At 48.5% G+C, this 22,538-nt stretch overlaps 3 protein-coding genes across 5 annotated transcripts in view; 2 read left to right on the forward strand and 1 right to left on the reverse strand.

The window, feature by feature from the left end:
- Nucleotides 1-9,055, forward strand: part of LOC147247093 (gap junction alpha-5 protein-like) — a 12,477-nt gene extending 3,422 nt beyond the window's left edge. Inside the window, exons 2-8 of the mRNA XM_086181055.1 lie at nucleotides 2,346-2,449; nucleotides 2,558-2,678; nucleotides 2,860-3,024; nucleotides 4,038-4,334; nucleotides 4,675-4,740; nucleotides 4,816-4,964; nucleotides 6,346-9,055. Coding sequence (XP_086037181.1) covers nucleotides 2,610-2,678; nucleotides 2,860-3,024; nucleotides 4,038-4,334; nucleotides 4,675-4,740; nucleotides 4,816-4,964; nucleotides 6,346-6,832 — 1,233 coding nt within the window. The 5' untranslated portion in view covers nucleotides 2,346-2,449; nucleotides 2,558-2,609 and the 3' untranslated portion in view covers nucleotides 6,833-9,055. The remainder of the gene's footprint in view (nucleotides 1-2,345; nucleotides 2,450-2,557; nucleotides 2,679-2,859; nucleotides 3,025-4,037; nucleotides 4,335-4,674; nucleotides 4,741-4,815; nucleotides 4,965-6,345) is intronic.
- A 3,181-nt stretch (nucleotides 9,056-12,236) lies between these two features.
- Nucleotides 12,237-14,736, reverse strand: LOC147247094 (cytochrome c). Of its 2 annotated transcripts, none has more exons than XM_086180291.1 (3): nucleotides 14,567-14,736; nucleotides 13,380-13,554; nucleotides 12,237-13,246 (listed from the first exon to the last, which is right to left on the reverse strand). In XM_086180291.1, the coding sequence occupies exons 2-3, from the start codon at nucleotides 13,546-13,548 to the stop codon at nucleotides 13,101-13,103; spliced, it is 315 nt and encodes a 104-aa protein (XP_086036417.1). In that variant the 5' UTR covers nucleotides 13,549-13,554; nucleotides 14,567-14,736; the 3' UTR covers nucleotides 12,237-13,100. The 2 variants fall into 2 exon arrangements, with proteins under 2 accessions (XP_086036417.1, XP_086036418.1); XM_086180292.1 differs by lacking the exon at nucleotides 14,567-14,736 and adding an exon at nucleotides 13,725-13,867.
- A 676-nt stretch (nucleotides 14,737-15,412) lies between these two features.
- Nucleotides 15,413-22,426, forward strand: rbm45 (RNA binding motif protein 45). 2 transcript variants are annotated; one of them, XM_086180290.1, is made up of 11 exons: nucleotides 15,413-15,809; nucleotides 16,503-16,625; nucleotides 16,838-16,964; nucleotides 17,031-17,156; nucleotides 17,844-18,014; nucleotides 18,305-18,434; nucleotides 19,648-19,741; nucleotides 20,054-20,211; nucleotides 20,898-20,973; nucleotides 21,054-21,175; nucleotides 22,004-22,426. In XM_086180290.1, the coding sequence occupies exons 1-10, from the start codon at nucleotides 15,534-15,536 to the stop codon at nucleotides 21,168-21,170; spliced, it is 1,398 nt and encodes a 465-aa protein (XP_086036416.1). In that variant the 5' UTR covers nucleotides 15,413-15,533; the 3' UTR covers nucleotides 21,171-21,175; nucleotides 22,004-22,426. The 2 variants fall into 2 exon arrangements, with proteins under 2 accessions (XP_086036416.1, XP_086036415.1); XM_086180289.1 differs by having other exon boundaries at nucleotides 15,416-15,809; nucleotides 17,031-17,174; nucleotides 22,004-22,425.
- Nucleotides 22,427-22,538: the final 112 nt, after the last annotated feature.

Below are 22,538 nucleotides of genomic sequence, written 5' to 3' on the forward strand. Positions count from 1 at the left end.
CAGCCAATAGGATCGCTCCATGTGATTGTGGTGATTGAATCAGTAAATCAGCTCTGGTGAACAGAAGTTGATGATCTTCCAGGTTCAGTTCATCAGGATCATCTTCACTAATGAACCCTCTGATGATGCTGGAAGCCTGGATGCTACGGTTAGCAGTGCTAAGGTAACGGTAGCCTATGAAGGAGCTACACCAGAGTCACATGACTTCAAGGTCACCACCACTAAGCTTCAGGCTTCTTGTGTTCCCCCTGATGACCTTTAATGACCTCCATGACCTCTGTAGGCTCCTTCAAACACCTCATGCTAACCCAGTGCATCTCGCGCCCAAACCTGACCAGGTCTCCACGTGTCATCAACCTTTAGAGTGAACGTGTCACATCCACCAGCTGATGTCGCCTGCATATTTCAGGTGCTGTCCAACATTAACGCCCCTGAGCAACAGGAAGGTCGTCACTGCTGCGCCTATGGATGCTTTAACGTGACGTCACATGCTAAACAAAATATACAGACAGGATGTTGAGGAGCTCAAAGGCTCCAGTCACATGTACACGACTCGTTTTATCACTGATGCATCAGAGCCAAGTGTCCAAAAATAAGAAGAAAGATTGAGTACAAAGATAGTATTGAAGCCCGTGGATGCCCCCCCACCCCCCATGAAGGCTGGGAATGGCGTCACGCTGGTAAATCTGGCGAGCCTCTTCAGAGCCGACATCAGAGGCTGGATGCAGCCAAGACTTGGTCTGTGTTCACGGATGCTAATTTTACAAGCTGTGGTTTTACTTCTTTAAAAAATCTATTTTTGCCCTTCTTTTTCCCATTCTTGACATCACCAGTTCTACCCCCGTGACCAAGCTCTCCAAGTCATGGCCGCCGCCCCCTGGTGATCTGGGCGCCGCTTCACACAACCCCCTCGCAGGTGGAGTTGTCGGCCTCGTACTTCCACCTGAGAGCGAAGGGTTGTCATGGTGCTTTTTCTTGGATGCTCAGGGTTGAAGTTGGGCGAGGGAGGGTTAAACCTCCAGGACCCGACCAGATGAGGCTGAGGAGGTCTTGGTGTGCACGTACTTGTTCAGCTATCTTTGTGAGGACCCATTTGAGTTTTAAACCATCTTAATGAGGACATTGGAGGAAATCTTTGGATAAATACTGAGACATCAAGTTAGGGTTCACACTATGCTAATGAGTGTCTTCTAAGAGAACTTAGTAAACGAGTGTGTGTGTGTGTGTGTGGGGGGCAGTCAATTTAAGTCTGTTTACACAGCGGACATCTAGTTTTCCTTCCCCAGAGACAGGCGGAGGCGACTGTGGGAACCGAGCGTGGAGCTAAACTGAGACTTGGGCACTGACATTTTTATTCGAGGGGTCCCGACCAGAGTGACAGTAGGTCGCACAATCATACACAAATACACACAAACCCACAGCTGATGCTGACAATCCTCTCCTCCATGTCGTGTTTGCTGCAGCGGATTCGTTTTCTCTCCCTGTGGTTTTAAACTGTCATCAGAATGTCAAAGCTCGATCTCAGGCTGGGATCTCGTATTCTTGGCATTTGGTTTACTTTCTCTTTTTTGTGCAAATTTCTCGCTGAAGCACACAATCAGACTCTTAGTCTCTGAGGACAACCAGGAGTCACGCACAACCTCAACAAGTCAGAGGGAGCTTCTCTTCTGTCTAAACATGTTGACTGGGGTTCTGTCGTGCCGTGAAGATGAGATTAATCATTCTAAAAATTATTTTTATTTTATTGGAACATAAAATAATCCCCGTTTCATGGCTTGATGTGGCGTCTGTTTGCATCATCATCATTTAGGAATCATTAAGAACTATAGATATATTTCAAAACAGGGTTTGGAAATTGCAAATCCAACACCTTTCTCAGTAAATTCAGGTGTTCGTCGTCATCATTGTAATTATTGGTATAATAACTGCTGTCAGCACAGCAAAGGCACAGCTTGCATGGCTGTAGCCCAGCGGTGAGTCGGTGCGATGAATGAGCTTTGACCAAACTTCCCCTCTGATCAGCGATTGGTGTCATAGGTCACTGGAAGCTCTGGTTCTCGTAGAGGCGCTGCAGCCGGTGTCAAGATCATTGGTTCGATAAGCAACAAACCAACAATCATCTCCCTCCTCCAAACGGTTCAAGAGCTGCCTTCCGTTACCCCTCCTACTCACCCCCCTCACCCAGCTACCTTGAGCGGATGAGGAAGAGGAAGTAGGCTCCTGGTCGCTGTATCTGGAGAGTTCTCATGGTACCGAGGAGAACAGGGACAGGAGATTCCACGAGTGGGACTCAACCGGTGTTTCAACAGAGTGTCTCTGAACCGTCCCCTCTCTGCTTCTTTCAGGTTTTCCTACTTGCATCCACTTCCTGACCGGCTCCTCACCACCGCCCCCTCCTGCTGTCTTGCTGTTTTCCAAACCGTGGTCAGGGGCCTCACTTTGGTGTCTGGTATGCTGTATCACTATCCCTCATCCATATTTTGACCCAGTGAATCACGTCCTCGTCTACTCCTGACATTATCACTGTTTCTTGAAATAAAACGTCTCTGTTCCTCAGGTGAATCTCGTACCTGCAGAGTGATACTGACTTAAGCTGTGATCGGTTGGTGATGGCGGACTGGAGTCTACTGGGAAACTTCCTGGAGGAAGTTCAGGAACATTCTACCTCCATTGGAAAGGTATCGATCAGCACCATTCACACCTGGACGTGCAGTCCTGGACGTCCTGATTGCCAGGAAGCATCAGCGACTCCCTCTGCTTCGAGTCCTGAGAATCTGAACTCCTGTAAAAATGAAAACTCTTGTCGATCTGTTTCTAAAATCTACAAGGAACTCACATTTGCTGTGTCTGGCGTCTCAGGTGTGGTTGACCATCCTGTTTATCTTCCGTATCCTGGTTCTGGGGACGGCGGCGGAGTCGTCGTGGGGTGATGAACAAGAAGACTTCAACTGTGACACGGAACAACCCGGCTGTGAGAACGTCTGTTATGATCGCGCGTTCCCCATAGCGCACATACGATACTGGGTACGGCGACACAGCGAGAACGATGACGCAAACGCTGTGTTGTTGCAGCAAAGAAGAAAAAGAAGTTGTTAATGGCGCCATTACTAAAGCACTCTGGGTGCAAATAAGTTACTGAATCACTTTATCACTCAAACCACAAAAATTGATATCCTGGAAGGACCGGGATCACCAGAAAAAGGAATGAAATCGGAATTTTCTCATCAACTGCTTGAGTTTCTTCATAACAGTGAGGAGGCAACGACGAGCCCTAATCTCCAAAACGAATCTGTGATAAATAGCCGTGGAGTGGAGGGTTGCCCCGCAGCGCCGCCGGGAACGTTTTGATGACATTGAAGGATCCAGGGCAAAGATTTCCTTCAGCTAAACAGGAATAAAACTGAACTAATTATCTTCAGTTCCTTTCAGTCTGGGGGCCATTTGAGTGGTGAGCTGGGTCACTCCGGCCCACATGTGAAGTCACATGAAATTAAATGTGGGTGGTATCTTTGAGTCCGATCTCTGTCTCAGTAGACAAATCAAGTCTGTTCTTAGAGACGGCTAAATCGGCCCAGACACATTTCCTATTCACAGCAAATCTCAATCTTATGTGAATAAAAGAGTTCTTAATGCCTTTGTTATATCAGAACTTTTGCAACGACTGTTGCAGCCTCATTTCAGTCTCCCTCAGGTCTTCGCTGCTGCGCTAAGAGGTTTGGGTTACGTGCTGTTTTTCTCTTGCTGGCGTTTGGACCACTGATCTAAGATCTGGTGCCACGTCTAAAACTGTACTTGTTCTAAAAGCACGAACCGAAACTTAAGGTGTCGCCCCCCCTGGACCAGGGTCCGGACCAGGGTGCTCTTAAAAAAGTTGAGTCTTTCCACCTTCATGGAAGGAAGTGAATTAAAACCATGAATGTTGTGAACTCCCAGCTGCAGGTGAGGACGCAGCAGACTCCCACGCTAGAATCAAACAGACCTGATGAACTGGAGGCTTTTTCAAGGTTCTGACATTATAAATGTTGGTGTCCTCCCAGGTGCTCCAGATTGTCTTTGTGTCAACTCCCAGTCTGATCTACATGGGCCACGCCATGCACACCGTCCGCCGAGAGGAGAAGAGGAGGAGTCGAGAGGAGGAAGAGGGGGGCGGGGGAGGGAGAGAGGATGACCCAGGAGGGGGTGAAGGGGAAGGAGGAGGAGAGAAACAGGGGAGGAGAGGTGAGAAGGATGGAGAAAAGGAAAGACAAGAAGGTCCGTCAGCGGGTCGAGTCCGTCTGAAGGGGGCGCTGCTGCAGACCTACGTACTGAGCATCCTGATTCGCAGCATGATGGAGGTAAAAGCTGCATTCACGACCATGACTGCACCGCCCAGCCTCCAGCTGATGGGTGCTGTTCCACACCCTAACTCCTTCAGCCCCACCTGCCCCAGGAGTCCTGTGATGCTCAGACCAGGATTTTCAGGGGGGCACTGAACAGGGGGGTCTCCAACTTGCTGCCCACATTTCTGACACCACAAACAAAAAGACCAGTCAGATAAGAGGAGTAGCCAGAGACGCCTCTGTCCCCCCCCTTTTGACTCTGGATTATTCAGTGATAATAAACTGTGTAGTTTAAATAACTTCAAATGATCTACAGTGAATGAAGGTGACTGACTGTGATTGGTCGCCCATACAGGTGGTGTTCCTCTGTCTCCAGTACTTCCTGTATGGAATCTTCCTCCACCCTCTTTATGTCTGCAAGGTAGAACAGGTCCAAACATGATTTTAATCTTCACAAAGCATCATATTCAGACCCAGTCCCTGTCTCTGCCCCCAGGCCTTGCCCTGTCCACATCCTGTAAACTGCTACGTCTCCAGACCGACGGAGAAAAACGTCTTCATCGTGTTCATGTTGACGGTGTCGGCGGTCTCTCTGGTCCTCAGTGTCCTCGAGCTGCAGCACCTGGCCTGGAGACACTGCTGCAGGTAGGAGCCGTGTGTCTGGAGTTCTGTCTTCTTCCCTTAGAAATAATGAGTGAGCACAAGTCCAAGTGCCCTCTGCTGGCTAGGCTGAGTCTTAAAAACACTTCAGACAGGGTCACAGTCTCTGGAAATCACTGACATCAGACTTTGAGATTTACTGTTGTCCAGACAGCGACTAATTTCAGAGAGAAAACAAACAGCCCATCATTGTAACGTTTGTTAAACGAAAGCCCAGTTTTTGGCTTCTGAATTTTCAGGTTTTTAATGAAAGTCAACTAAAATGATCTCATCCACATGTTCTCGTTGCTGTCGTTTGTGTTTTTGAACAAAGCCGCTTTTGTTCGAGCTCTGCTCAGAAGGAAAAGACCCTCCAGTCCTTCACCCGAGCAAATATGATCTCATTTCAATAAAAAAATGTTATGTGTGCTTAAATTGTTGAGTATTTAATCCGACTTTGAATCTTAATTGAAAGCGATTTAATCTGCAGCTGCAGTTTAAAACGTAGCATGTGCTTTTGAAAATGTATCCTGGCAGGGGAGGAAGACACTGGTAGCTGCTTTCATATTGAAGGTCACAATGAGTTATCAAGGTTTTCGAACCCAGACTGGACCAGTAAAATGCTGCTGTTGTCAGTCCTGACAGGATGTTTTTGGCCTTCAAAAGCATCTTCATCCAAACGCCTTGGAGTCCTGGTAGATGCTAAATGCTACACACAACAGGCTGAAGCGTGCACATCCATCACACCAGCAAGCCACACCCATGGGGTGTGGACCAGTGGTTGACAAACCCTGTTCTAAAGTAATTCGTGGGCTACACAGGCAAAATATAACCCCACGGCCAGCAACCCCCTCCAGCAGAGGGCGCTTTCTCCGTTCAGACTTGTCTGATAACCTTTAGCTGTTGACAGAATCCGGGTCAGGACAAACGCTCAGAACATAAAGGTGGACTGGAAATGTGTCGTCTTTTAATCGAGACTGGACGTCAAAATATTTCAGACAGCAGGTATGATATTCGGGGAAAGTATCACCGTGTTATACGAAGTAATACCACAATTAGAAACATGCTTGGCTCTTGCAAGCTGACGATGTCTCAAAACTAAATAAAGGAAGGACGAGCACGGGAATCGTCCTCCAACTTCATTGCCAGAACATTTCTGTCAAGTTGTTCGCCCGACCAAGAATCCGCAGCGCGAGCAAACAAACCCCAACAACTCACACGTTTTGAGTTGAAGTCGCGGAACCTGTGCTGAGGCAAGTTGGTTCCTAACTACCGGACTCGTGAGGGTGCGCCGTGATGAACACGCACATGAAGGAAGACTGCTCTACTTTTTGTTTTCATGTTTGCATTTATTCATGTTAAATCTCGCTCCAACTTCTTCCTGCAGGCGATTGTTTTTATGTGGGAAGGCCGTCACACCTGCAGATGCTTCGCTGACTTGTCAGCTCTCTCTGTCGCCTCCACCGCCATCGACTCCGCCCCCAGACTTCAGCCAATGTGTGATGGGATCCTCACACTTCCTGCCCCTCCCTTTCCCCAACCACCATTTGGCCAACCAACAAAACTCTGAGAACATGGCCACCGAGAAGCACAAAATGGCTGTGGATGGCGGCACCCGCCTCCACATGAGCTGCTACTCGACTGAGTGGCAGAAGACCGGTAACGACCAAATCCAAGGAGACGACTTCCTGCGTTCTAACATGAGCTGCTACAACCACGGGAACAGAGACATCGGTTGCTTGCAGATCCAAAATGGCGGCTCAGATAAGTTGCTGCTTTGCCCCAACGGAGAGCTCTGTCCAAAGGACAAGCGTCGATTCAGCAAAATGAGTGGAACAAGCACCCGAACGCGAGTGGATGACCTCGCCATCTGAGCAGCAGACAGATTCAACCCTTCGCTCATGAAATTGGGCCTTTTAATGCACAACAGCCAAACACTCCTAGTCCACCTGGCTTTGAATGGACACTAATCCTATTTGATTCATTCTGACTGCCAGTTGAGAAAAAAGAACGGCCCTGCCAGCTTGTGTGTATTCATCAGGATTAGCATCTGTTTGATTTAATTAAGTCAGTTCGGTCTGCAGGGTTATACAATCTGGACCTTTCCACAGTTCTTTTGTTGATCTGAATCTGGCGCTGCTGCTAGCCAGGCCAGATGTACAAGTGAGAAGCAGCAATCTCCTTTTTGTTCTTGCCACTAAAGGAACAAACCAGTTTGCTTACAGAAAATGCATCGTCCCCAGAACCAGACAAGAAAATAGACCATTCTCTAAGGAGCTAAACTTGTTAAATTAGCACAGTGACTGCTAGTGAGTGGGAAGTGTTAGCGTAGCTCCGTCTCTGCCTGTATTAATATCAGGAGGGTTGTGTGTAACCTTGGTGATGAACACCAGTTTAACATGAGGAGACGTTGTAGTGGTAGAATCAGACACGTAGCCGGAACTACTTTCCTGACTGGGAGCAGTGATTTGACGCAGCACCTCCAAAGCTCCATTGGAACTTGGGTCAACAGAACCAAAGGTTTGTTGAGGACTAGAAGAGCGACTGCTGCTACTGATGATGAGGAGGAGGAGGAGGATTCCTGCTGGACACACCAGCATCCTGGACCTGAGCTAGCTGATGCTAACACTTCCACCCACTACCAGCCATTGGGCTAAGCTAACTAGCCTGGACCTTAGCTAGCTGATGCTAACACTTCCCACCCACTACCAGACATTGGGCTAAGCTAACTAGCATCCTGGACCTGAGCTAGCTGATGCTAACACTTCCACCCACCACCAGCCATTGGGCTAAGCTAACTAGCCTGGACCTGTGCTAGCTGATGCTAACACTACCACCCTCTACCAGTCATTGGGCTAAGCTAACTAGCCTGGACCTGAGCTAGCTGATGCTAACACTTCCCACCCACTACCAGCCATTGGGCTAAGCTAAGTAGCCTGGACCTGAGCTAGCTGATGCTAACACTTCCACCCACTACCAGCCATTGGGCTAAGCTAACTAGCCTGGACCTAAGCTAGCTGATGCTAACACTTCCAATCGCTACCAGCCACTGGGCTAAGCTAACTATTCTGGACCTGAGCTAGCTGATGCTAACACTTCCCACCCACTACCAGTCACTGGGCTAAGCTAACTATTCTGGACCTGAGCTAGCTGATGCTAACACTTCCCACCCACTACCAGCCATTGGGCTAAGCTAACTAGCATGGACCTGAGCTAGCTGATGCTAACACTTCCCAGCCACTACCAGCCATTGGGCTAAGCTAACTAGCCTGGGTCTCTATCTTCTGTTCTGGCTCTGGTGACGATGGATAAAAGGAGACTTTCCCTGAAAGCTGTTGTCCTTTAATATTAAACACTTGTGGCCTTAAAGCAGAACAAATGGAACCACGACTGCTGATACAGAGACTCTGACAGGAGCCAAACCGAAGTGTCGCCCTGTTTTAAACAGACACCCAGGATCATGTGTCACGTCCCACAACCTTCATCGACCCGCGACTGTGCAGCAACTCAACACTCCAGCTCAAGAACACTGAAGGAACTGAGGCCCGAGGAGATGAGAACCTGCAACCCTGGAATGAAGCAGAACTTTATGTTGTCAATCACAGATTTCCCAGGATGGTAAACTACGTCGCACAGACGTTAAATGTACACCACTGTGCTTTTCCTATTTTACAGCTTCATCTTTTACTGTACTTGTTCACTTTCTTGGTGTCACCTGATCGCAGCTCAACATCGCCATCATCACTTTGTTAAGAATCTCACCTGTTTTGGTCTCTGCTGTCACTCCTGCCTGGTTTGCCCCGCTTGCGCTGAGAGGTCGGCACGGTTTTACCGTCTCTCTGCAGTACTGTTTGTGACAAGGCGCTGACTCAGTACTTTACTAGATTACAGCAGTATCTCAACTGTGAACACATCTGGACAGAAGCACATCTGTCACAGTGATTTCATGTTTTGATTTTGTCTTCAAGCTTTTCAGTAATGTGAATGTTGAGGAACCGTTTAATGTGTAAAGCTTCACAGGTCAAACTTGGCGTTGTTTGAGCGCTGTTTAACACTTTTAAGAGTGTTTATAAGTTGGACAGAATAAAAAACAAACTTTTCTTCGTCAGTGTCCTTGTACGTTTTTCCACCGTGACAAAATCTACCACTTTCTGTCTGTTTGCAAGACATCCGGACGGCTACAGAGGAACGGCCTGCTTAAGATGAGGGCAAACAAGACGCTGCCTGGTTCCCATGGCGTTCATCCAGTTTGGAACAAGGGCTGATGGGAAAATTCCCAGTAAGGTCATCTGAATATATCTGGAATGTTTGGGAACAGCAACACCGGATGGTTTTCCCGGGAGCTCGTGAAGAAGAGCTCAGACTTAAACAATGGTAAGATATGAGAGGAGATGTGAAGAGGAAAAGCTCAACAAAGATGAAGTTACAGTGGAAATACAAACAAGAATATTCTCATCAAATCCTTCACATGAAAGATGCAAAGACAAATGTCTCCATTTTAATGTGAAAGCAGACAGACCAGCGCAAACCTCTGATCCATCCTGTAAGTGTTCAAACCGTCTGTGGTGTGGATGTGGATACACGGGTAAACCGGTGGGAACACGCCTGATCGTCCCAGACGAACGTGCCAAGTTGAAGAAAGAGAAGAGACCAACCTCCCTCCTCAGTGGAGGCAAAGACAGCAGCGCCCCGCTGTGGCTGAGTCCCATCACTGCAGTGCACCAGGGCTGCGTCTAAATTGCCAAGTGCCAACCTACGTCCTCCTCCTACGACCTAAACGCGGCGGCACCATTCGGACACCCTAGAAGATTGGTGGTGAAGCACGACCTCTGCTGGCAGAGCACCGACACCGCAATTAGGTAGACAGCACCAACGAAAGCCCCACCTGCTGGCCTGGCTGTGGTACTGCACTCCGCTCTGAACGCACCTTTCACTCATTCTCTATTATTAAGCACATAAACGCACCTGTAAAGGTGTGTTCACACTGCGTCACGTTTGGTGTGAACACACCTTTAGTCATCAACAACTATAAATGTTGGTGTTCATCAGAATGGGAGACTGTTGGTGGCGCTAACTTGGCTTGCGCGTCCACAAGTTTTTAAGGGACGAAGAAGGAGTCCGCGGTGCATTGTGGGCCATAGGTTGCTCTGTAGGATGCACCTGAACCGACCTGCAATGTGGGCGTGTTTAGGCTGGAATTTAGGTTGAGAAGTAGGTCGCTGCTCGCACCAGTTGTGGTTTCGGACAGCCTCCGACCTGCTCTGAGACCTACCATCAGACCTACTTGGCAATTTGGACGCAGCGCATGCGTCTGGGGGGGGGGGGTCTTACATCCTTCATTAGAAAACACATTTTCCTCAGTTACCAAACGCTTCAACGAGTGCCGAGTCACTCATGAGTCTCTGACACTTGGAACACAGAAAACAGTCCACGTAGTAACCTGAACCGATTGAACTGGGTAACTGATAACAGAGATGCAGGAGGGAGGACATCTTCATGAGCTGGTGAGTGAGCTCAGCTAAACTAGTCAGTTAAACCTGGCCAGACCAGAGGCCTCTCCAGGCTCACCTGTTCTCCCAGGTAGACTCGGGTCCCCTCACACACAGGCCCTTCAGATGACACATTAAGACTCCCTCAACTGGCCATTTCCTAAGCACTTCCCTCAAACTATGACGTCACTCTAAAACCGGAGGGGGGGGGGGGGGGGGGGCTGAGCAGATTTAGGTCCTCAGAGCACCAGGAATATCTGCTACCCACGTGACCCAGCATATGTGGATCTTATGTCAGCTGTATTTATATCTCTGAAGGGGGACCCTCCAAGACAACATGGCCTTACAACACATGGGTTGGGGGGGGGGGGGCCTCTACAGTGTTTGACATGTTTAAATTTCCTTCCTAATTTTCTTATTTCTGTCATTTCTTGTTCATTCTCTCCTAATTCAGTTCTCCTTTTTAAAAATAAATCAGGCCCCTCCAACCTACAACAACAGGTCGTTTATTGTGTCGTCATCGTGACGGTCGGCCGCGATTTGCCCTCAACTCACCCTCTTTCCTGCTTTACCCTGTCATGGGACATCCCAGCTCACCTGTCGTCGTGTCCTCAGTTCACCAGTTGGGTTCCAGCGCCCCCTTTTAACCCCCCCCCCCCCCCCCCCCCCCCCACACACACACACACTCTCCAACTGCCAGTCACAAAACGCCTTCCACCGCTGACGGCTGTGACCGCCAGGGGGCGCCAGACAAGGCGAGTCCGCCTGCAGAGGAGCGGAAGATTTCTGGTGTGATGATGCAGGTGTCGCCATCGCTGCGTTTATGTTTGGAGAAAAAGAAGAAGGTCAGCAGCTGCAGGTAGAGTGGGAGGAGCTTAGGAAGCCTCGTCGTACCAAATATAATTCACGTCCTGCGGCGCCTGGCCGGTAACCGGAGCCGCTCCCTGCGTCTGGCTTCCTTCGAAGACTCCAGGACCGGAGGAGCGTTACGTAACAGGCCTGCAGTCTAGCTGCCAGTCACGACTGGACCAGGAACGTCTGACAGCGTTCCTCGGTGTCAGAATCCCCTGGAAGTGAATCCACCACGTAGAGGTGAAACAGCTTGATGTGATAAAACAGACTTTTATAAAGATTCCTCTTTGCTTCTCTGACTGAAAGATGGACCAGAGAACAAAACATTCATGTTAAGATGAGCAAGATTATTTTGAGCGGTGTCGGCCCAGAGTTTCTCATCAACGCGTCCCTGAAAGTTTTGTGTCCTCATGTGAAGGTTCCAGCCTGCCACGCTCCACTGGACATTTCTCCAGTTTTGTGTACGTCTTCAGCTACAGTTGATTTCACTGAGACCTCCACCAGGGAGCATTGACAGCGTTCACGCAGTCAAAACACCTGAAATGAGCTGAGAAATTTAGGAAAACAAATCATAAAATCTCTAAATTGTGCTTCTCAAGCAGCACCTGGTTTCAGGGGCTGTGTGGTTGTGCAGCATTTCCTGTGGTGACGGGAGGTCGTAGAATTTTATTGCTCAAAATGTGTTTCAACCTTGTGATGAAGTGTTTTGGATTTCCTCCGTGACTCGTCGCACAGAGGATCTTTGTTGCTCCATAAATATTAAAGCTGAGGGCGACGGCTCTGAAACACAGCCGCTGACGATTCTTCAAGTGAAACGAGAACTTCTGTCCTCAGCCCTGAGACGGCGTGAGTCCTCAGCCACGCGTGCATCTTCGTAAAATCTCAGTCAGCAGTTGGTGAGAAATTAAAAGGAATCACTCAGGAATAAACACACAAGTTGACATTTCTGGATATTTCTTTTAATTGATCCATCAACCGTCCTGTCCACAACGCAGCTACCAAGTCGTTATCTCGTTATGTGCATCAGTTACGTCACCACGCTACACCGCGAGCAAGCGCCCCCACCAGAATCCTACACATTGCTGTCCATCCATCAGGTTACGATAAAATAAGTTAAAACACTCTTTCGGCCTGTGAAACCAGGTAAATAACAGAATCTTCCTTCACTGTGGCTGGTGCCAGCGACGCTGGCGTCAACGCCGCTGATCTCAGGACCCTGAAGGCCTCGGTACCTCGCAGTTCTGAGCTGTGGCAGGCAGTAGAAACGGTTCTTAACCAGGCAAGGAGCTGCTTCAGAGGTCAGAGATAAAAGGCTCCGAGGACACGTTCGTGGATTAGATTATCGGGTCTGTACTAATCTAGACAGCTGTCATGGACGACTGCAGCTTCTGGCCATCAGCAGTGTTACAAGGTCAAAGGTCAGAAAGTCCAGTCGGGCTGAGAAGCTGCGAGGTGTTTCAGCACCAGTTAACCACCAGCAATCTCTCCCGCCACATATTTGAAAAGTACATTGATAGCAGATGACCAGACACGAGTCGTCATGGGAACAGAATGAGTGACAAGTCAGGCAACCCATCAAGGCTGGCGTTTTCAAATAATGACATTAGATTTTGTTCTTCATTTGAGAATCCAAAAAAAAGAAGAAGATGTAGCTTCATGTTTGGCCACTTGAGCGAGTCGGGCTGGGAACCCTAACCCTCGGGACAAGGGACTAAACATGAGAACATCTAGAGAGCGCAAGCCTAAAACCAACGAATCAAACAGTAAAAGGACTTTAAATAAGCTGTTACTCTCCTCGGATTCATGACGTCGCTGATTTAAGGTATGAGATGAGGTCTTGGCGTTCTCCCTTCTTCTTGATGCCAGCAAAGATCATCTTTGTTCCAGGAATGTACTTCTTGGGGTTCTCCAGGTACACCATCAAGGTGTCCTCGTTCCACACGATACCTGTGGGAGACGGCGCACATTCATCCATCAAACAAAACGCCTCGCTGGGTTCAGCTTCCTGTATTTGAGCTTCTAATCAGGTGAACGCCCATCTTGTCATCTGCAGTTATGAACGTCACTTGTATCAACTGACCTTTGCTCTTGTTGGCGTCCGTGTAAGAGTAGCCCTCCGCTTGGCCGGTCTTGCGTCCGAACAGGCCCCAGAGGTTGGGGCCCACCTTGTGCTTGCCCCCCTCCTCGACGGTGTGGCACTGGGCACACTTCTGCACAAATGTCTTCTTCCCCTTGGCAATGTCTCCCATCGCGAGCTGCCAGGGAGAGGAAAGTTATATATTTAAATAACAACATGTATGTGTGGACACGTAGATGTGTCACATGACTGAAGGCGTCACTGCTCTCTACCGCTCACTCCTCCACCTTGGCCCCCTGACAAGGTCATTTCAAGCTCATAAAGCAAACAAAACCACCATGAACGCACGGAGAACTGCTCGCGACAGGCTGCCACACGTCCCCGCGCCCGCCGGAAGTCACGCCCCGCTTAGAGGAGGCACCTCTCCAGCTCAGGGTGCTGATGTTGAATAACGGGGTTTTGGTGCAGTTCTGGTGCAGGCCGCCAGGCTGTCCCGATGTGACCTCGGTGAGGAGGAGACGTGCAGCCATGAATTACAACAAGCGGAAGGACGCGGTGAGGTTCAGGCTTCGCACCGCGAAGCTTGAATATGGCCGTTAGTCGGAAAACAGCAGTAACTAACAGAAACGCGTTTCACACATTGATGTACTCCGGCTAACGGAGTCTCCCGTCACCATCGTTCCCTCTGGATCCTGCAGTGATTGAGGCAGTTCATGCGCCCTCAAGATAACGGGACATTACCGGAGCATCTCAGCCCGGACGGACGCCAACATGGCGGCCGGTCCAGCCGGCCGACCGGCTCAGATCTTCCGGGCTCACTACCGGGAGCTCCGGCTCCGCTGCTACTGCAGGATTTAACCATCATTTTCTAGCTCAAACCCCCGCACTGCTAGCTTCTTAGCATAGTCCGGGTGTCGCCATTCAGCCGGGCTGTCAAGGATGCCTCAATGTCGGGGCCCCCCCTTCAGACAGTCGGCTGGGCTTTTCTCAGAATCTCTCCAGAACATTCGAACATTGGGCTCAGACGCAGAGGACCCGCCGCTGGCGCGCGAGAGTCCGAAACACCACCTTACGGAGCGCGAGCGGCCGACGTCACCGTTACTCGTTGCTTCTTCTGTAGTTTTAAAAGAAGCAGAACCCAGAACTCGCACCAGTTCGGCTCGAGTTAACCAGCTGAAGACCAGTTTTACCTTTTGGTTGCCTGATAAAAATCCCTCCGGTTACCGTAGGAGTTGCTCCTGTCTCTCGGTTTCTGGCGGTCGCAAAGAAGGTCACTTCACTATAGAGGCACCGGCTTTTTACGTCATCATCCAATCACGTGCCAGCAGACACGTCAGAATCCGGTCCGGCTGAGTTCCATTTCCTCTTAGAGATGTTTCCTAATCAAGCATGAAATTTGTTTTCAATACAAAGTGTTTTTTTTTCGTCCTTATAAACGATAAAAAAATACAAAGCCGGAAACTCTCGATGGCCTTGGTGACGTAGCAGCCGGTCGCTCGCTCGCCCAGCATGAGAGCGAGATGGAGCGGAGGGAGAAGCGGGAAAAGTGTTGGAACGACTCCCAGCATTCCCTGCACCTGCTGGGCAGCCTAATAAGGAGCTGCTGCTTCACCAGACAGCGCAAGTTTACTTGTTTAGGACAAAAAATATTTAATTAAAGAGAAACAAAACACGAAAACCGACAGAGCGCGAGTTTCTCTTCATTCAAGAAGTTAATTGTGTTTCAGGTTGTTACTGACGTCACCTCACCTTCTCAGGCAATAGTCTTAATCCTAAATGCAAAAAATCATATACGTATGTGTGTGTGTCGACATTAAATGATAAAAGCTAATCATTATAAATCAAAATATTGTTCCTAAAATGCAGCCCTGGTTTTATATATGCACTGTGTTACATAAATTCTCTGAGGCTCGTTTTGCAACACTTGGCGTGGGAAGGCGTGTACACCTCCCGTACAGCAGGTGGCAGCCGACTGCAGTAACGGAGCTGATCGTGTATGATTTCTTTATTTTCAGGCTACTGCTACGTACCGCTTCCCAATAGGTGGCGGTAATGCACCTGTACGCTGGTTGCCAACTGCCATCTAATCTGGAGAAGAAAAAACGTTCCGCGGATCCGTGAAAGCAGCTCGGACACTAGCATTAGCATACTGTCAAGATGGAAGAGTATCCCACTAAACAAGTGTCCGAAAACCTGGACGACCCCCCGAACAGCCGGCTGTTCGTTGTCACCAGTCGGTCCATAACCGAAGACGAGCTGAAGGACAGTTTCACGGTGTTCGGGGATGTCCAGGGAGTTTGGGTGGTTAAAGACAAGCAGACAAAGGAGTCCAAAGGTGTCGCCTACGTCAAGTTCGCCAAGTCCTCGCAGGCCTGCCTGGCTATGGAGGAAATGCACGGCAAAGTCGTGGTGGAAGGAACCAAGCCCGTCAAGGTACCTGTCCAGCAGTGGACCGAGCCGGTTCCGTCCAAGGCATTTCCCCGTAGCAGGCATTCATTCCAGTTACATTGAAACTATTCAAGCAATGAACCGCTAGCGTGCTAGCTCGGTACAAACTTAGCATTAGCTTCTGTGATGCAGAGCAACATGTTCCTGGTTCTCGAGGAGGACCGTCAACACCTGACCGGTACCTGACAAGAACCAGGCTCAGTAGTGGGTGCGCGGTTTTGCTGCGTTGACATTTTCATAGAATGGCGACATTTAAGCATTCTTACTGCTGATGTGATGAAAACATCTTTTTGTTAGTTTGGATTGATTTGAGTGCAGATTTATTTCGCATCAAACCCAGTAGCTCGTTATTCATCTCAGTGGAACACGTGCTTATATTTGATTTGGGGTTCCGTTTATTTTTCATAAACAGACATTTCAGAACATGTTTGGTCATTAAAATTTCCCTCAAACCTTTGATTATGGAAGGTACCATAACTTACAGGCACTAGTTTGTCAGTGCCTGTAAGTTTCTAAGAGTGTACTTCTGGGCTGAGTGTGAAACTCTGAACTCTGATTTTTTTCATGCTATCCTGTCAAAGACATCTTTATTCTACAGTCATTCACTTACAGGTGGTCGGCTCAGCATCTCAGGTCGTCTCATCGACTGTACGAACTTCTCTCTTCCTGGTCGTGTAGGTGTTCATTGCCCAGTCGCGTTCTTCAACAAGGCACCGAGACGTGGAGGATGAAGAGCTGACCAGGATTTTTGTCATGATCCCCAAAACCTTCTCGGAAGACGATCTCAAGAACACGTTTAAAGTAAGTTCACCCTCCAACTCTCACGCTCGTTAAGCTGCAACATTTCTCCCTGAATGGAAAATAATCAAACCAATCAAAATGCCCTCAGTGGTAGCACGGAGGAGCTGGGATGCTACACAGGCACTAACCAGTCTAAATGGTCATTTAAACAGCCGCTTTGATGGCCGTGATGTAACTGTTGGCATCGTCTCACCCCCTTTGTCTCTCCTCAGGAATATGGAGACATTGAGTATTGTGTGATCATCAAGAACAAGTTCACCGGGGAGAGTAAAGGTTTGGGCTACGTGAGATACTACAAACCCTCCCAAGCGGCCCTCGCCATCGAGAACTGTGACAAAAGTAAGACTGTTTGTGATTGACAGCAGCTGGGGGGCTAGGTGGTGCTAATGCTGCTGCTGCTGTTAGCTTACAGGGCCATCCTGGCGGAACCTCGCTCCAAAGCTTCAGCTACGGAAGAGTACAGTGGGACAGCAGCCCGAGGGGACTACATCGGCGGAGGAGAGCAAATGAACCAATATGCCGTTCCCATGGGTACGCCATCGTTGCTAAGTATGTCTGCCGCAGCATCAGAGTCCATGACAGCACTGGAAATGAGATGTGATTCATTGTTTTGTGCATTTATATGATGATGGAGGTGGTTTTGTATTGTGTGATGATGAGAAACAGCCTGTAGGAGGAGATCTGTAACTAGCTAGTAGGTACCGCATGAGCGTCACCTCATCCCAGTGTCCACAGGAAGTGGCAGTCGAGCTTCCATCAAAGTACTAAGGGCTTTTACCAAGGATCTGTTGGAGAAAATCTGTGTCCCAGCGTGACTGACCGGCTGTTTGTCCTTGTTGACTCTTTCTTCTTCTACTGTTTGTTACAGCTGTGTGTGGTGGTCCCTGCGCCACCTTCTCTTGCTGGCATCTCCATAGAACACAGCTTCTCACTGGTGTTGTGGGTGAATGGTGGAGCGTTTCCTCACTGAGGCATCCTGGATGTTGGGATGTCTGAGAAATGATGTCATGTTTACTGATTTGTTCACACGTCTGCTGGATTTGGTCGCAGCCTTGAGAAAAAGAAGTCCACCTCAAACCTGAACCAAGCAGCTTGGAGTCTGCGTGTGTTCGTGTTTTCTGGTCTTTTCAGGAACGGCTGGTCGACCATGTCATGACTTGAGGCTCAATGTGAAGTGACTCTACCTGTGATTTATCTGTTGACTCGGTTGTGTGTCAGGCGACCCCGGGAACTACCAGGTGATGGACTACCGCTCCGGTGACTTCACACGCTGCCTGATGATGTCAACTCGTGCTGCGCTCACACAAGAACAAATCTTTTCTCTGTTTGACCTCGTTCCTGGCATGGAGTACTGCGAGCTGCAGAGAGACGCCTATGGAATGAGCAAAGGTCAGGGGTCAATTTGTTTGTTTTAAACCAACTCAGGTCAAGAGTGATACGGAGGAGGAGGGTCTGTAGTCAGAAACCGACAAACCACAAGGTTGATTCCAGTCGATATTTCGTGACGTCATCTTCTGTGACGTTCAGTCTTTGTTAGATGTTAACAAGAATCAAGACTTTTACAAGTTGCCTGGTCTTGAGTGGCTATCAAACCAACGGGGCTCCAGTTTTAACGTCTCAAGTGAAAGCAGAGATGTTTGTTAGTTATTGATCGGTGTAACTCTGCATGGCTCCTCCAGGTCATGCTCTGATTCGCTACAGTAACCTCGGCTCAGCCGTCTACGCCAGAGACAAACTCAATGGCTTTGAATATCCACCAGGGAACCGACTGGCTGTGAACTTTGTAGACGATGGAGAAGATCGCAGCAGGTACACACACACACACGCTCCCATCAACTGGTTAGCTTCGTTACACAAAACTTTCCTGTCATTGTTCATCTCGTGGTCCACACAAATTGTGTACTGTGAAATACACAAAAACTTAAATGATGATGAAGACAAACCAGATGCTCACACACCTCAGCCTGACGGGACGCCGTGGTCACAAGTTTCCATGGAGATATTCTGGTTTGACAACCATCTCAGTTCTTTAATGCATTGTAGTTAAATGTTTAAAAACACTGAGAGTCGCAGCTCAGCTCAGTCCTCGTCTCTCATTCAGTCACAACGTTTTCACCGTTTCACACCTGTGACTCATCCCTCATTGATCAGTTAATAATGAATGTTTAGCGAACAGCTTCTGAGGTGTGTGTGTGTGTGTGTGTGTGTGTGTGTGTGTGTGTGAGAGAGAGAGGAACTGTACGAGCTCTTTTAACAACCTCTGGTTCTATAAGACAGTTGTTCCCCCCCAAAATTCAGTTCCTTTCTTTTGGTACTGTAAAGCACAATAAGATGGTTGTCGTGGAGGTGAAGTTAATATTTTAGAGCATCCATGTCTGTGTTTTAGTATCATAGCGACCAGTAACAAGTCAAGTCACTTTTATTCATTTTATTTATTTTAGTCAATTTATCCAGTCTCTGTAGAAGGATATGGTGGTCAATGGTATCAGAGCTGCACTGAGATCTGATCAGACCAGCACAGAGACCAGTCCCTCATCTGGTACCAGCAGGAGGTCACTGGTACCTTTGACTAGTTCTGTTTCTGTGCTAGGATGAACCTGGAACCTGACTGAATCCTCCAATCAGCTGTTGCTGTGGAGAAGTCACAGAGCTGTTTAGCAGCTGCTTTCTCCAGAACCTTGGAGAGAAAAGGAAGATGTGATGTTGGTCTGTAGTTGGTAGAACTTCTGGATCCAGGCTTGTTTTTGAGGAGGGTTTAATTCCTGCTACTTTAAAGGACTGAGGGACGAAACCAGATACCAGCGCCACATTGCTCACCAGACCATCTATCTTCTGCGGTTCACCACCTGGACAGAAGTTTACACGAATGACACAAACCAGAATTTTAGGCCTAGTGGGCTCAGATCTGGACCAGGGTCCTTGGTGAAAGCTTTTTTTGAATACGTCTTTGAACTCTTCAGGGATGTTGGAGTCGATCTTAGACTGGAAATAAAAGAAGTCTTTGTGTGTGTGTTGTGTGTAGCCCGGTGGGTCGGATGGCCATGCAGTTCGTTGCGGCCCAGATGTTGTCGGCGGTATGGAACGGACCGTCAACCAGCCAAGTCATGAAACCTCCCGTGAGTTCCCACCTGATCAGAACCAACCGTTCACACCACTGGAGGCTTCGAAGTAATAAAAGGGATTTAACTTCAGCAAGAATGGAAGGCATAAGCTTAGTAAATATTCAGCACAGAGGCCGGCGGGCCAAGCTACTAACAACAGAATTACTTGACTTTGGGTCAAGATTTGTCAGAATACGATTTTCAGAGCAGACAAAATGATGATAATGATGCTAAATGATGATAAACTGCTGGTTTATTTACAGCAAAAGTGAATAAACACATCTGCTTATATGATGAAGAATAAAGAGCAACCGTTGCTTCCTCCAGGGATTCCCCGCCCCCTCCCCAATGCCCCGCATCCAGACAGACGTCAACCTTCCGCCTCCCAAGAAGCTGGCTCCGCTGGACAGCCAGTCCAAAGAGCGCTTGTTTGTGGTGTTCAGTCCCTCACCGCTGCCAATGGAAGTGTTGGAGGATGTTTTCTGGTAAATTTGCTGTCTCATGACTCACTGCCATCCTTTAAAAGATTCTTTGTTCAGTCAGCACTAATGAGGAGGGATGCTCAGATTTCCAGCCAGGGACTTGGAGTCACCTGGTTTTCAGCTCATCCGGCCTGAACCGTTACCGGCTGGTCAGTGTCACGTTTCTGATTCCTAACCGGTCACTTGCCAGAGTGTCCGCTTCGCCAGCGAGTCAATTTGCACTGAGCACATAAAGCCAGACAGGAAATACTCACACAAATACAAAAGTATATCCAGGCAATTTTCAAAATAAAACACCAAGCTAACAAAGGCAAGCGGCTAAAGCTAGCAGGCAGAGCTCAGGGCCCAGAAGCAGCCTGCAGCCTCTCCTGCCTCCTGCTGTTCGTCAGCCTCAGACACTCACACACAGCTGAGACACAGAGACTCACGTTCAGGAGTTCCCTGGTGATCACTCGATCTACTTGGACTTGTTAAGGTAGAGAGGATCCAGTAGCCTCGTTCAGTCTGGCTCAAATTGTTGTAGTGAATTGTACTGTGTAGTTCTTTGAAGGAAAATCAAAACCCCAAAAATCTGTGATGGCAAATCTCACCAACAAAAAAAACAAAATAACAATTGAAATAGGCCAAGAAAATGCAGTTGGTGCGTGTCTCCTAATAAATGTTTGGTCTTCCTCCGTCTTCCTCTTCAGCCGCTTTGGTTCCCTCATCGAGGTCCATTTGGTTCCGGGGAGGAAGGTCGGATACATGAAATATGCAGACAAACAGGTGAGACGGTTTTTTCACCGCAGGATGATGTGACACCGGGGGTGAAGATCCTCTGAACAACTCCTCTTCCTCTGCATCAGTGTGCTGATGAAGCCATGGCGGCGCTGCACGGCCGCGTGGTCAACGGTGTCAGGATGAAGGTGATGCTAGCTGATCCTCCCAGAGAAGAATCGCACAAACGGCTGCGTACCTACTAGGAGCGGTAAGTTTGCTGCAGTGTGATCCACTGATGGTAGCAGAGTTTGACCTGTAGCGTTGAACGCTGCTGAGGTCGGGCTGTGGGAGCCGCGCCGCACCTCATATGGTTACATGACGGAGAAGTTTAGTCCGACTAAAATCCTGTTTTGCGTGTTGGTCCAACATACTAAGGTCATGTGTTTGAGGGTTGATTTACTCCAGCGTGTTTACGTCTATTGGCCCCAAACTGGGCTGGCGTTCCACACATGGTCCATAGGTCCCACGGCGGTACTTAAGCAAGACGTGGCTCGGAGAACATTCAAGGGTGATGTTATCATGACGGTACTGGGGTGACAGCAGTGTATTCCTGGACAGATGATGAGACGTTAACAGCGCCGTAAAGATGTTTGCCTTAAATAGTCTTTGAATGTAAGTGAGCCGCTCAGTCGCGATGCTGCCTGCTAACTTGTTACATAGCAGACGAACCAGAACTTCGTCTGACCATAACGAGCTGTCACACCTCGTTCCCATCGTCATCTCGTGTGGGTGAGAAGTTAATTCTTGGCTGTTTTTGTTTGGGATTCTTACATCTGTACAATATCTGCCCGGAGCACTTCGGAGGAAGCACTAGCCTGTTAGCTTGTTTCTGAAAAAGGAAATAATGGCCTCAAAATTATCAAATTGAGGGAACAAGTTAGTCTCCTCCCCTCTCCTGTGGCCTGGAGCCTGTCAGACAGCGACGAGGGCAGCCTTCTTTAATGAGGTTCTAATGTCGATCATATCGATGTCATGAAGCTTCTGATGAAACCTGTTTGTGTTCCTGTCAATAACTCTGCAGCTTCTTGTTCCCTAGGCGACTGTTGTCATGACAAAATGACACCTGACCTGACAGACCGACCGACATCGAGACCTCCTCCCGACCTCTGACACGACCTTTGACACCTGTCTGACCGTACTGCTGGTCAGTGACCTTGATGTGACCACTGATAGAACAACAGAACAGGAGTTCCTCCATGTTAGTTGGTGGTCAGCGTCATGTTTTTCTGCTTTTCTCCATTTATGAAACTGCTTCACGTTCAATCAGCTGGAACAATCGATGTTAATGACCATGAGTTATCGAGGCCAAGTGTCTGTTCTTGAGTTTCTTTGTGGTTCTGCTGCTTTTTGTCTTGTTGGAAGTTAAAGTGTAGATTCCTGAAGGTGGATCCAGATTGAATGTAGAGCTCAGCTGACTGTGAGCCTGTTTTCTGTCTCAGTAAAAATAAAAGTTCATTCAGATTTGGCCTCTCTCTTCTTCTGTGGCGGTCTGATAAAAGCCCGGGCTGTTATTGATCGTTAACGGTCAATGTCGGAATTTCACCTGAATTCATCAAAGTCTGACGCATTGT

The sequence above is a fragment of the Aulostomus chinensis genome, chromosome 16 (genome assembly GCF_037954235.1).
Source record: "Aulostomus chinensis isolate RoL2024-O1b breed Wild chromosome 16, RoL_Achi_v1.0, whole genome shotgun sequence".
In the NCBI taxonomy this organism is placed as follows: Eukaryota; Metazoa; Chordata; class Actinopteri; order Syngnathiformes; family Aulostomidae; genus Aulostomus; species Aulostomus chinensis.